The sequence below is a fragment of the Pavona decussata genome, unplaced genomic scaffold (genome assembly GCF_977016875.1).
Source record: "Pavona decussata unplaced genomic scaffold, jaPavDecu1.1 SCAFFOLD_61, whole genome shotgun sequence".
Lineage (NCBI taxonomy): Eukaryota > Metazoa > Cnidaria > Anthozoa > Scleractinia > Agariciidae > Pavona > Pavona decussata.
The window spans coordinates 1,442,422-1,457,116 of record NW_028145482.1 but is presented as its reverse complement, the minus strand read 5'-3'; the positions used below and the strand labels follow the sequence as shown (position 1 = coordinate 1,457,116).

Here is a 14,695-nt window from a genome sequence, read left to right as displayed (position 1 = left end):
CATGTAATTAAAAACCGTCATTGAAATCAGGGCTCTGTTTTTGTCAATACACTGCAAATTCAAAGTATCTGTTTTAGTCTTGAAAATGCACAGTTTGGGTGACCAAAATACAGTCCTGATGCAGTACAGTACAATTTTAGCGCCTATATTTTGAGGATTACTTTGAGTTTCTGTTGCAGGGGCTGCCTAGAACCGTCGGTAGAAGTTGAATTTTAGCCTGGATAGACTTCATCGTAACCGTGTTCAATATTACTTACATTGCAACCATCATTCGACGTGCCATGTAAACGAGCCTGTCTTAAATGTAAGCACAATCGATTTATTTACGGTTGACCTTGAATTTGGGTGATAAAGATGGTGATAAAGTCAATCGGAGTCGATAAATCGACTGTTTTGAACTTCCTACGTCAATCGTAATCGGTCAGCCATTCAACCATTTGAGGCCACTAGTTGTAGTTAATTTGTCATTTCTCTTGCAATTAACCTGAAAATTTTTGGCTAGATAATTTTTAAAAATGGTCCTTCGGCTGTTTATATATCATGTGGCGTTTCTCTGCTATGCTCGTAAAACTGTAAGTGGCTGTACTTGGGCCGGAGGGCCAAAGCTACCTCAGCACAAAAAACGAACTTAAACAAAACCAATTCTTTTTCCTTTGATCTTGCGCCAGGAATGTCTATCACAGGAGCCTCCGTGTCATTTCCTAATTTTTGGTAGTTCCGTTGCTATCCCCATCTGGTAGAGATAATTTACATCTTTCCTTATTCATAATCAAATGCCAGGCACATTCTCCTGCTCAGTTTTTAAGTTAAAAACCCCAGCCAAAGGCCGACGGAAACTTGTTGAAAACACCTAAAAGGGATGCATTCAACACTTGTTCAATTTTCACGAATAACAAGTCGCTGTCGACAGTTAATATTTCGATTGAAATGTTATCGGCATTGCCAATATCAGCGTATCCAGGATGGAAATGAAAAGTTATGTATAGAAGTCAGGGCAGACTTCCTTCTGCTAGCTCCCTTTGTCTCCAGTTTTCCTCACCGGCTCGTTCGAGGCCGCTCCATGGCCAAGAGACTTTCGCGAAAACCAAACCTTGTGAATCGGAAGGCAGGCTAGTCGAATTCGTGACCTGCCGCACACTGATGACACGCTGTCACTGCTACTGAGTTACCCCTGGCCAACAAAAATACTTGCAACTATATTTATCCTAGTCCCTGCGGTTGTGATCTTCCCTTTACTTGCCCTAAAGAGCTCAAGTTGGTCAATGATCTTTTAAAGCTCTTCTATGGTGGTCAGTCTCACTTATTCCATCCCGGAAGGTGTCTTAAAAGAAGAAATCGAAACAGCAACCTCGTTTTCAGGATCTCAATTCTTCACGTCCCAGGAACAGAAGATGAGAGAGTCTGGGTACAAGGTTGTCGTGACGGGTGGTTGCAGGTTGACTTGTTTTGTAAACCAAGTAAAACGCACAAACGTAATCTCCTCCAGCAAGAAGATGTGAGGCGCGGGAGAGCCTTGAGAAAATTAAGAGGCTTCGACAAAGTAACAGCGTTTGAATTTTGCTTTGCTCTTACAACGCAACTCTTTCTTGGATCTCTGTCATAATCTGTCAACACTCGTTTAACAAAATGGGTATACAGCAGTTACCCAAGGCAACTTATACGTCTATTCTACCTTCTGAACCACAATTTGAGACTAAACTGACATTTGGTACATCAAGAAGATATTTCACACTTATGAAACTTGCGCCGATGACTTTTTTACTAATGACTCATGCATTGTGTGTTGGTGCCTCACTTTGCCACCTTGACGAAGATCCCTTTACCATTTGGAAGCACAGACTCATTTATCGTAATATTAAGCAACTGAGTGTCTCCTTGAGCGCTATTGATAGCGCTATTCACGATTATGGCAAAAGCTCACTTCGCGTTTGGCGCATATTTCGTAAAGCACTGGAAGGTGAGAGTATTAAAATGATCGTCATTGGGGGATCAAACTCAGCCGGAGGAGGCATTCCAGACCACAGACAGCTTTATCACCAACTCTTTCTTCACTGGTGGAATTCAGTGATTTTGCCTTGCACTGGTTCCAAGCTGATCTTCGAGAATTTGTCGCTTGGTGGAACTGGAAGTGACTTCTTCAGTTTGTGTTTACAAAATTATTTATTAAATGTTAAAGATCCTGACTTGGTGCTTATCGAGTTGTCAGTCAATGATTACGGCTATCGTTACGGTAGGGCGGCTGAGCCGATGGAAAGGTTGACTCGACGAGTTCTGTCGTTGCCCTCAAATCCATTTATAATATATGTAACGCTCGTTGACTTAATTGAGAAAGTGAAGTGGTGGAAAGGCTTTCCAAATCCAAGGTGTTTAAATCTTGAAGATCTTGGACAGCATGAGATCGCTAGATATTATAACATAACTTTACTTAGTTGGCGAGATGTTGTTTGTCCAATGGATAGCGAAGGTTCAAAGCGCAGGATCGAAATCAAAGCAAACATGATAAGTGACGATCATTTTCATATTGGCGCCAAAAGTCATGTCCAGATTGCTTGGATGTTAACTCGCTATGCACAGAAGGTGTTTCGAAGCGCTTTCCAGCCTATGAAAAGTAAACTGAGAAACATTGAGGCTATGAATAACACAACACCGCTGTTTATGAAAATAAGTGTAACCAAGCCTTACTGCTGGTCACTCATAACTAAAAACTGGAGAAAAAAAGGCTTTATCCAAGGCATTATCCAGTCTCTCAATATAACAGTGCTCAGACATGCGGGCTTTCGTGAAATAACACCTCAGAGTCCTTATGCAAGGGCGGCTAACTCAGATGACAGGAGTGATTCGTTTGGTGGCTGGCAATCAGAGAAAAGAGGGAGCGTTATTGAATTCTCGTTCTGTCTCCCCAATTTGACAAAGAAAAAGACAAAGAAGTGGTCGGTTGGCTTAGTGCTTCGCTATCTTCATCGCGGGAATATAGAAGTTTCGCTTGACCAAAGTGAACTCAATCCAGTAACCATTACAGAAAGGGATTATGGAAAAATTGGCTTGCAGACTCGAATTTACTTTCTGGGAGTGGATATAAGTTCAGGAATAAAGCATAAAATACAAATAAAGACCAACTCTGGAGAGGTCGGGTTTAAAGTCATTGTAAGCGGAATAGTGCTGGGTCCAGCAGGTATGAAAGATATCAAACAATATAAGCCTTCTGATACGATACAAAAGGTTTGGTCACTTGAAGATTACAAAAAGCTGCTTATTGACCCATGATACCATGACGCTGATAGTAGCTATCTTTTGTCTCGCTCACCAAGCGATTGAAAATGTGATTTTCTGCCGGCAATTTATGCGAGGGAAACAGCTCCATGGGATCACAAGAACAACAACCGTAATTGTAGACCAGGACAACTCCTCGCTTGGCACCTATAGGCTGAGATTGAGATTGAACCCGAGAAAGATTTCTGCACTTAATATGTCAAAACATAAAAAAAAAACTTTTGTGACCTCACTTTTACAACACTTGACGGCGAACACCAGAGGGAAACACTCTATTGTCTTCTTACCCTGCCTTTAAGTGACATGCTAACCCTTACTCTCAAGACTCAGTCAACGGTTTTGTTTCTCACTGCCAACAATTTACATAGTGGACGTCTTAGAAAACAACGACGTTTTTCTTTACTCATTAAGGGTAAAGCCGTAAGACCGTTTGCTCGAACGAACGAAAAATCACCAGAAATTTCTTTGAATTCACCTGGAGTGAACTTGCGTGTAGTGTGTGTAACCTACGGTTATGACATACAGAGCGAAAGTACTGAATGATGATTGGTTGAGACAGAGAACATTTCGCTTTCTTAATTTTCCTTTCACCAAGCGCAAAATTACTCACTCCTGGTTGGTCGAGAGGCAAAAATACTCGCTTCTAACCTGAGCATAGTTAATTCAAGGCAATGGTTATGAAACCTGTCAAACTTCTTTGTTATATGTTTTTGTTTGCCTCCTTGGCCTTGACCCTTCACAAACAACAATAGAATTTGGAATGTGTTGGAGCAATTTACCAATCGAAGCGTTTTTGTGAAGATATTCTATTATGGTGTGAACGTTAAAACAGGATTTTGCACGGTCGTGGCCCTTCCAACATAAGTAGCAGCACCATTGTTTTCATGGCAAGACTTCATAACCAGTCCCTAGATTAACTATGATCTGAGCACGCCATTTTTACATTTCATTGGTTTCTTCATTTTCTGCCTAACGACAACGAGACGATTAAAGCAGGAAAATACTCTGTCTTTATGGATGGTATTCGCTACTTTGAAGCTGTTTATGACGCGCCGCCTACTAAAGAGTTATTTTCTCGTGCTCTTTCGTTTTGTTTCTCTCTCGGCTGTGCCATTCGCGTTGGTTTTCCTGTGCTGCTATGAACGTGCGGACGGACAGTTACGTCATAGCCAAGACCAAAATTCCGCGCATCGGTGGGTTACCATATTTTCTTATCCATGTGTGCTCCGCGCACGCGCCTTCGTCGCGCGGAGCTCCGCTGTCATGTGTAGCGTCATGAAAACAAAGCAAACAAGAAGGTTTGCATGCAAATCGCTCATAATCTCATTGTCGTTTATGACATGTAAGTACAAAATATAATACTAATAAATGTAGCAGAAAAATGTTCAGAAAGAGTCGATAAATTTTGGTTGCCAACATTTCCATTTTCATTTAGCATCCAGAAGCGGGGCATTTTGTAACTGAGACCAGTGACGCAAGAAAATCAGACGAAAAGTAGTTCTAGCATCGCCCGTAGCATCTTACCTGTTGTAGTTGTTTCTGAAGTAAGAAAAGTATAGTGTTATTAATTTTCTTTTCTTTTCTGTCCAATGACCCAATTAGCGACCGCTTAGTCTGTACTAATGAGGTGTCGAGCAATACAGGTTCCCCTGATTTACCTAAACGATTGATTGCAACGGAACTGGTGACCTTAATTTGTGTTAAAGGAGAATCGTTTATGATTGAGTAAAGAGGTACAAACAATACCTGCTGCAAAAAATGGCACAAAGTAGCCAGCAGTTTAATGATCAGCCTCACCATCGGACAGGAAAATGTTGGTGATCTTGGTTTTGCTATTGAAGGCTATTTGTCCTTGCTTTACTGAGTCAAGAATAGAGAAGAGAATACCATTCACATTAGGGTAAGACTTTTAACGCCAGTTTTATAAACAGTTTTTAACTCTCATTCTCTAGGATTTCAAACGGGTACTCGTATTCGTATATTGTAAAAGCTACCGATGTCTTACCGAGGGAACTGTACATAACTTTGCTGTGGAAACCAATTTACAAGTGGTAGTTATGTACGAAATCGGTTACCAATATGTTGTGGTCATACCAGCGTGTTGTCCACTAGCTGTAAATAGGGAATTTAGGGCATTACTCGCCGGATCCGATCCCAGTTTACAATTCCAGTCAGTTTGCTTACAGTATAAAATGAACGTTTGGTTTTGTCAACAGAGCTTTTAAGGTAATTAAGTTGTCAACTCTTTTGTAGAGTAAATAATGGCCGGTTACCTCCTTGACCTGTACCAAATCCTTTTCTGTCTTAAATGACACGACTGATTACTTATAATCATTTTTAACGTCGTTAATACAAGTGAAATACGGTAAAATCTCGTTATAACGGACACCACTGCGACCAGAAAAAAGTGTCCAAATTAGTGGGTGTACTTAATAAATGGGTAAATTTTAAAGAAAATGTATGGATTAGGAGCAACTAAAGCAACTAAACTATCCTTAACAACGAGGTGTTGATATTACGTGGGTGTTCGTTAAGGGAAAAAATGTTAGATGTTTAGTTTTTCATCGTCTGTTGCAAGAACTAAAAACTTTAATTAAAAAGATATGCAAATATAGCTATATAGCACTCCGGTAAGCCTAATTTAGCTTAGGTAGCTTTCCGTTAGCCTTTATATTTGGGGTTAGGATATCTAGGCAAAAAATAGTAAATTCTGGCAGCCAGTCGCCGGTGGTCTAGTGGTAAGGTTCTCGCTTGGGGATCGGACTCGATCCGGACTCGACTCTTCTTGGGGTCATCTCGTTTTCTAACTGTAAATAAGAAACAAAAGTAGCTAGGTGTGTGATTTATAGTACCCGCCATCTTGAAGTGGGAGTAAAACCATTGTTTTAAATTATTCGTGAAAAGCGCGAAGTGTAATTCATACAAACATTCTTTTTTTGCCCGCATCGTTCACAACTGGAATACCTACGACAGCAGATGGTAGAAGCAGGAACTTTTAGAGTTTTTACATGTAAAGCAAGGGTGAAATTCTTTCTGAAAATGTAAATATGTTAATATAAATATCGTATTTTTTATTCAAATTGCCACCACGACCTTTTACATACATACTTTTTTCTCTTTTATTTACGGGAACGTTATAGTGCATATTGACCTTCTGTTCCTTTCCAAGGTGTATTTTTGTTTTTCTTTTCCAACATCTTAAATAAACTAGTATGTTATGTTATGTGCTTGGTTTGAAAAATTTCGGACACAAACTCTCATTTGATACCACTGTAAGACAACTCCACGTTGTAAGATTTGCCGGAGTAATGTGCGAGACGAATGTGGTACGATATTTGTACAGTTAGACATTTTTACATTAAAAAGAAACCCGGTTAGGTAATTTTCTGATACACGCGATCATCCCGTTTTGTGATTGGTCGTTGTTTCTTCATTGCCCCCCTCCATAAACTCCGAGAGTATTTTAAAAATGTGACAGTGATACTTGAAGAAAGGAAAATACTGCAACGGGCAGTAAGACATCAAATCCCGTGGGAATGACGTCATGATTACCAAACGGTGGCCAGCCCTCTTGAATTTTTTGGATTTCCTTTAAACTAAGGTAAACCGCCAGAGTTGACCAAGAGGTAATCAGAACCAATAGAAGAACACGAAAATGGTCTAAAAGCATGAAAGTTACTTTTAAAAAGTTGATTACTGTCAGGAGCTCTTTTCTAGAAAATTCCATCGGTATTAATTCCTTGAGTCAACCCATTTTTAGAAACGCTGTTTTTCGCGAAAAGGTATGACGTATGACAATCCAATTGCCATTGCTCTTCTTTGATTTGGAATTTGAGCTGTGGGCGTCAAGGGGGTACTGGGACCCGTTCTAAAACTAAATTTACTCGGGAAAGTCCTGCGAGAGGACTAAAGTCTACGACACTGACATCGTCAAATTAGCAATTTCACGTAGGCATTCTACAAATCTTTGGAAAACCCTTTGTGTTACTTACATTATTCAGATTTGCTGCGTTTGGGATTTATCTTGCCATTTGGGAATCACGCATCGACGACACATTGAATTTTTTTCCATTCATGCCAGAGTGCGACAACTTTGACACTTAATGACTTCGTCTCGGGAAACCTTGAGACTCTCGAAAACTAAAATTAACTGGTTCCTGAGGGACCAATCTTTAAGTGAATTGTTTATATATCACCAAAAGAAGAAACATTAATTAAATAAATCAAACGTGGTCTTGAGTCTTTTCTTCTTCTGAAATTTCGTCAAGTTCTAGAGTCTTGCCTGAATGTTTTCCGGCACAGGATGCCCTAAATGTTGGCAAGGCAGTTTTTGTTATCAGCTGGGTATTTTTTTAGTCTTTAACTTTGATGTTATCACCAATTTCCTCTTCCTCCATTTAAGGGCAAAACAAAAGACAAACAAAACTCTGAACAAAGCGCTTTATCTCAGGACGGGACATCACGCCACCCTCACTCATGCTCTATTCACGTACAAAAAAAGGCCAACATTCGTGGATAACAGTTCACTGTTATCCTGTTACCTGATGTCATAGTTTTCGCAATGCCACTAGCTGGTGTGACGTTTTTATTATCGGAGTACAGTGTGGATAGTCAAGCGAATAACAATAATCAGAAGTTGGACCAATAAAGAACTAGTTTGATATTCAGTAGATTGACATCTGTTTAACCGTTTAAGTGGCATGTCGGTCCGTCTAAAATGATTCTAAAATTGACCAAAAAAACAAGCTGTCAGAATTTTTTCCCGAAAAGCAATGCGGACCGCGACCTCCAGCGTAGTTTTGCATGAAAGTACTTAGGATTAAAAGTAAACCCAGAACCAAACTTTCTTACAAACACAAACAAAACAAGGCGAAAGTCTCGTCGCTCTCATTTGGCTTTACCTAAGAGCCTCTAAAACTTGCACATGAAGTAAAACAAAGATAGAGAACAAAGGTTTAAATAAAACAGAGGAGTAAAACAATAACCTAAGAAACAAAGACAAACCTGTGAGGTTCTCCGTCAAAGCTACAGGTAGCACCTGCAGCCAAAGTGCGAGAATAAAATAATTGAAATTGCCATGCGCTTAATAAATCAGCCAGGTCGGGCTTGAAAATGTTTTTGATTCTGTTGATTTCTTTGTGCGCTATTTGGCCTTGTTTTGTTCAGGGGCAGAAGAAAATAACAACGTCAATATCTGGGTAAGCTTTCAGACACTATGTTCGTAAGCAGTTATTATTGACTGATTTAAAATTAAAACAAGCACTTGTCCTAATGGCATGATAACAGTTGGACGTATTATACGAGGACATTACATGGTGATGTCTAGTTGGGACAAATAGGTCAGTAATAATATAACATCCAAATAATAATAACAATACAATTTACCGACCACTTTGGTTTTCTGGAAGCATGTAAGTCAAGTATCTATATATCTGCTTTGCTTGATTTAACAAATTTCACACTGTGCTAATCGTTCTCGCAGGCACTAGACTAAGGCTATCATGATTTTCTTTCGAAATACAACAAAAGCTCTAGTTTCTAATTTTATCTGAAGGCCGTTACATAGAGCCATTCCATGACGATGTAAATGTTGAACGAGACATTCGTTCGATTGTTATCTTTTCTTGACCAACGAAACAGATCTTACGTTTTGCAACTTTTTCCATCTATAACGTTGACTAGAAGAGAAAACGTTCGTTCAACTGTGAGAATCGACCATCTTCTTCAAGTAATTTCGCGCAGCTTTGAAAAGAAGCAAAACAAGGGCTCTTTTGTCGAGTCACTATGTTTATTTTTGAATATTAGTCTCCTAACCGAAAGACACACCACTGCGCAAGCGTAATAACGAAAAATTATTTCTGCGCAAGCCTGGACGCTAAAACAAGCAAATGATCACACCATAAGATTAGGAAATAGCTGTGATATGAAAATTTCGAGTTCAATCTGGTGGGAATCTGCTATGTTTATTCAATTTGTTTTGGTGCAGAACCCAGGAAACCATCGTATTACAAATAAACGACTGTGATGGCGATAGCGTCCAATTTCGTAAATCGGCTACTACAATTAATTGAAAGCTTTATCCTTAGTGTTTTTTTTAAATAGCAAACGCCTGCGTGTACTCCGTATTTTTTAAAAGAACAATAGCTGTAGCCATCATGCACGTGATAATGGCCTACTGTAACATCACTCAGAAAACTGTTTTCCTTTTTTTAAATTTTAAAGCAACCCTGACTTCGAAGACTACAATGGATATCCCAATTTGGCTTGGCTTCGTCAAGATCCGTTCGTATTTTGGCAAGACAAGAATGTTTACAAAGGAATTAGTGACCTGAATGTTAAAGAGGAAGACATTAGCAGAGCTATCAAGTGGAACGAACAAGAACCAGCTTGTCGAGCCCAGAATCTGGTAAGCAAAGTGCTGAAAGGTCAGCCTGTGAAAATGATCGTGATTGGGGGATCGAATTCAGCGGGTGGAGGAGTAACCAATCACAAACAACTTTTTCATCAACTTTTCTCTCAGTGGTGGAATCAGGTAATTTGGCCGAATACTAGATCAAAACTGACGGTGAAAAATTTATCACTTGGAGGAACTGGAAGCGACTTCTTTACTTTTTGCTTGCAAAATTTACTGCCCAAGGATGAAAATCCAGATATAGTGGTCATTGAGTTGTCGGTCAACGATTATGGATACCTACACGGTAAAACAGCCATACCGATGGAATTGTTGTCTCGACGGGTGTTATCGCTTCCATCTTTTCCTTTAGTTTTGTACGCGAGCTTGGTTGATGTGGTTAGTGAAAAGGGAAAATCCCTTAAAAGCATTCTGAATCCACATTGTCATAACCTCGAAGATTTAGGACAACGTCAACTCGCAAAGTTTTATGAGATAACACTGCTTAGCTGGCGTGATTTACTTTGCCCGGTAAATTCAAAGACTAGAAAGCAGCAAGCTTACATACGACCAGGAATGGTGAATAGAGATCATTTGCACATTGACGTAAAAGGACATGCCCAGGTTGCTCTAATGATGATTCGATACTTCCAGAATGCTCTCCAAAGGAAAGCATCGGTTGCTGCTTATGGACCACAACCACAATGTATGAACATGGGATTAAGCGCTCCTTTGTTTGCTGACGCATCATTGCTTGTTACAAACCCGCTTTGTTGGGCTTACGCGAACCCAGGCTGGGGGAAGTCTGCTGTTTTCCAATCGCTTCAAGTGAGGGTGAAAAGAATGCAAAAATTCAAGGAACTGAAACTGGAGGATCTAGAGGCAAGGATGGGGTATAACGGTAATGACGATAGAACGGATGCCTTTGGAGGTTGGAGGGCGGCTCGACAAGGCTGCTCCATTGAATTTTCTTTCGAAGTGCCAGCAGGATACGAAGGCTCACCCAAAAGATGGTCAGTGGGGATTGTTATCCGCCGGTTGAGACAAAATTCGGGAAAAGTAAAGATGTGGTTGGATGAAAAAAAACATGATGGTGTGGTAATAGAAGGAAAATCGTTTGGAAGAGTTCATTATCAAACTCGTGTATATTTTGTGGCCTCAGATGTCCCCCAGGGCCAGCATACCGTCAGCCTGGAGACTACTGGAAACAAGGCGATCGGGCTTTTAATCAGCGGTATTGTGTTGGGTCCGGGTGGTGTCAATGGATTTCAAGGTTACAAGCCAACTGGTACGTTGGAAAAAGTTTGGAGTCTAGAAGACTATAAGAAGTTTAAAGTACATTCTAAATAAATAACCAAGAACGCTAGTAAACATTATTTTGGGTACTTATTTATACCAAAGGACGAAAGCTGAAAATAAGGATACCTAGACATTAAAATTAAAAGATGGAAAACACAGCAATGAAATAATAAGAAATCGTTGGTGGCGGTTTTTCAACTGACCATAAAATCGACAAACGCATCTGATCGCTACAAGAAAGAAATTATTGTTTTGTTCAGTTTTTGAGTTGCAGTATTTTGTCTACAATTTCGTTTGCTTTGATTCAATTTTCTTGATAATAATGATCAAATACATTCCACTGAACGTAATGGAGAATAATAAAACTGCAATGATTTCTCGTAGCCAATCACTGAGCCCTCACGAGCGCATGTGACCATGACTATCAGTATTAGTTTAATGTATATGTATATTGTAGTTTTAGTACATTGTTCTGCCAGAACAAGGCTCAGGGCTCCCATTGATAACAGACAGCTTTTTGCATCTGAAGGGGCTACCCTGAGCGTTATAAATCAATAAAGGTTCTCCTTCTTCTTCTTCGTCGTGGAGAATTTTAGTCAGACATAAAAGGTACTCCAAAGTGCGCTCAGATAACACATTCCAAAAACACTAGCACTTTTTATGGCCTTTTCTTTTTTTAAAGAAATACTAACTTAGTCAAATTTCACCGGCCTCGTCTTTTCAATTTTTTTCCTGAAGCATTCTCAAAGTCCTGATTGCTGAGGCTTTTTTTTCCAGTAACAGTTATTGTTTTGGTCCTACATATACAAAGTACACTTTAAAGACAGTTGATGGAAAAATAAATTAGAAGAAATAGAGGAACTCGATCCGCTTTTTAAGAAGTTCAGCCTTGTTGCTTTGAAGTTCCGTTAGCTCGTTTCTCGAAGGCCCCGATAACTTGCCGGACGTCATGGTAGTAGTTTTAATGCAAACGTTTCTGTTGTGTTCCTTAACATTGGAAATGTTTTAAAGCCGCGTCAACGAGGCGCGAAGCACCGAGAGAAACAAAATCCCCTCTCCCGCCTCTCTGTAACCGCCGAAGCGGTTATTTGTTCATTTCATTTTTTCAGGCAGCGGGTCTCTGGAACCAGGGTAGCATAAATCATGATCAGTATCCGTGTTTAAAGAAGGTGTTGGAATATTTCACCATGAGTAGATATGTATGCAGCCTACAGTCCGAATTCTTCTCAGCAATGCTGTCATGTGCTGGATCTTGTCAAGTGCAAAGGCTATTGAAGTCCTAAAACTAATGATATTGATTGCGTTTTGTAAATGTCAACCAAAGAAAGGCCGTTGGAATAACTGTATTTTAATTTCATGGCCAAGGAGTTGACAATTTTTCTAAAAATAGGAGAGGTAAAAATTTATTAAAATTAAAATCCAAACCATACCAAACTAAAGGAGGTGTCGTCTAGAGGACTGTGTTTTTTTACTTTAAGACGGTGCCTCTTAATACAGAGCTATTCAGTTTTTCCCCTTCACGTAGGAGAAGACTCGAGAAGAGAACAAAGCGATACACCGCTTTCCCTTTCCCATTTCTGACTATAAGTTGCGCCCACAGAAGCAAAATGGGGAACGTGACTGCTATTCCACTCCCTTGAGTTTCAACAGAAAAGGTGGCCGGTTTCCCACACGCTCAAACGTTCAGGAGAGTATATTGGATATTTTCAACGAAAGGCGCTGTTTAAACGATGATATCTGAGTTCTCCACAGGAATCGTAGTGATCGCGAGGTCACGTGTTCGACTCCTGTTGGGAGACTGAAGTCGGATTTTCTTTTTCCAAGTATGGCTTTGCCACTGACGGAAAAATGAATCTATCATTTTTTCGCTAGGTTAAAACATAAGATCTCATTTCTTTCACATATAACACATTATATAGAGCGTTTTCATTCACGTGACTAACGGCGATATTGGTTTACTGAAAAAAAAGAAAGTATTTGCATAAAAATAGAGTTCAATTCCCAGAGGTTTAGTTTGGGACACCAACATGGCCGCCATTTCTTTGTTTTGGGACACCAACATGGCCGCTGTGACGTCATGTGAAAACACTCTACATATATATACGCTTAATTGTCAACCAGACCGTCCACCCATATATTCTTCATGGAGTCACAGAAACATAGAAGAAGTTCGTCCAGTTGCTAGGTCTCCCTCGTTGAGATATCAAAAACCTGCACTTTGTACGTCCAGTCATGGGCAATAGGAAACATGGGTTTCGACTAAATAAATATTACATTTATCTCAAATACAGTTGAATTACTCACAATGAAGTAGTCTTTAGTCTTTTCTGGTCGTTTCTCCTCATTTATTTCTTGTAGAATAGCCCTGATTAACAAGTAACAACGCGCCGTTTGACTCAAAACAAATTTAGCCTGCATAACAAGTTCGTCAGCATTCGTTACGGTCTTGGTAACCGTGCGTCCTATTGAAATCCCAGGCGCGGCCGCTGAGCGCGCGAGTGTTAACTCATAATCCCCCCCTGGGTAGGAACCAAACTCGATCAATCGTGCGAACCTCGTAAGACGAAACTATGCCCATCTCCATATAAGAAAGCAAAGGGTGCCCGCTCCTGGGGGTCTAAAAATCCACTAGAAGTCTAGTAACGAAGAGGTGTCGGACAAGGTTCGGGAGAGAGATAACTGGAACCAAGAGTTGCTACGAGTTCGAAATATGTGGTTAGTTGGAAGCTGTTTTACTGAAATATTTCGTTGCTTGTTTTGAATACCTTAATGGAACCACAAACTAACTTCATTCCAGGTTTGGAAAAAATGCCATCGTTTAAAATACGTTTTACTCCAGTTGAGCGCTTGAAAGACGTTTTTTTAAGTGTTCGATTTTTTTTCTTTTGTATATTATAGCGATTGTTGCCATAAATATCTATATCTCTTTAAGCTTATTAGAAGTGGAAGTAATTTAACGGCCGTAACAGAACCGCAACAAATTTCATACGATGTAGAAGCCATCCAAAGAAGCTGGAGTTGGCGCTCGCTCAAGCTGAGAAGACCGGACTGCAATACGTCAAGTAATGTTTGTTAAAATCCTGAATAAAATATTATTAATGAAACTTTTTACTTCGTTAATCTACCTCTTGACTTTCTTCTGTTTATCTGACTTAGAAAAATTGTCATTGATTTCAATATACAGTTTGGACAACAGCAATCCAATAAACTAAGCATATTTCAAAGCCCAAATATATCAGTCCAGTCATATATTTCAAAATTGTTTTCCACTCCTTTCATTTGGGGAGAGTAATCTTTTTGTCATATTTTGCAACTAGCAAGGGGTGGAAAGAGTTTGCAGTGCTCTTACCGCGTGCAGACGAATTTGAAAAATAATGTCTATTGTACTTTCGGTTCAGTAATTGGCCAGTAGCTCTAATCTCCTAGCAACGGTTAAATCGTTTCCCAGCCAGTAACTTTTTAGTGTTAACGTCGCGCGCTTAGCGGCCGCGCCTGGGGTTTTAATAATACGGCGCGGTTACCAAGACTTAACGAAGACGTGCTGGCGACGTGGAATGTTAGGGCTATTCTATTTGGCATAAATGGGGAGAAACGACCAGAAAAGACAAAAGACTACTTCATTGTGAGTAATTCAACTTTATTTGAAATAAATGTAATCTTTATTTAGTCGAAACCCATGTTTCCTACAGCCCATGGTCCAGTAGTCAGACTTCTACAGTACCATCGTCAAACGTT

The 14,695-nt window shown here is 39.8% G+C and overlaps 2 protein-coding genes across 2 annotated transcripts; both read left to right on the top strand.

The window, feature by feature from the left end:
- The first annotated feature begins 185 nt into the window (after positions 1-185).
- LOC146479003 (uncharacterized) lies at positions 186-6,493 on the top strand. Its single transcript, XM_085111234.1, has one exon. The coding sequence runs from the start codon at positions 1,627-1,629 to the stop codon at positions 3,262-3,264; it is 1,638 nt and encodes a 545-aa protein (XP_084967360.1). The 5' UTR covers positions 186-1,626; the 3' UTR covers positions 3,265-6,493.
- Positions 6,494-8,355: 1,862 nt separating this feature from the next.
- On the top strand, positions 8,356-11,396 carry LOC146479002 (uncharacterized). Its single transcript, XM_085111148.1, has 2 exons — positions 8,356-8,468; positions 9,493-11,396. The coding sequence occupies exons 1-2, from the start codon at positions 8,383-8,385 to the stop codon at positions 11,009-11,011; spliced, it is 1,605 nt and encodes a 534-aa protein (XP_084967274.1). The 5' UTR covers positions 8,356-8,382; the 3' UTR covers positions 11,012-11,396.
- Positions 11,397-14,695: the final 3,299 nt, after the last annotated feature.

Excerpts from the sequence above, each read along its gene's own strand:
- LOC146479003 (XM_085111234.1), top strand. The coding sequence starts at position 1,627 with ATGGGTATACAGCAGTTACCCAAGGCAACTTATACGTCTATTCTACCT.
- LOC146479002 (XM_085111148.1), top strand. The coding sequence starts at position 8,383 with ATGTTTTTGATTCTGTTGATTTCTTTGTGCGCTATTTGGCCTTGTTTT. Across the intron at positions 8,469-9,492 it reads ATAACAACGTCAATATCTGG|CAACCCTGACTTCGAAGACT; the intron begins GTAAGCTTTCAG and ends TAAATTTTAAAG.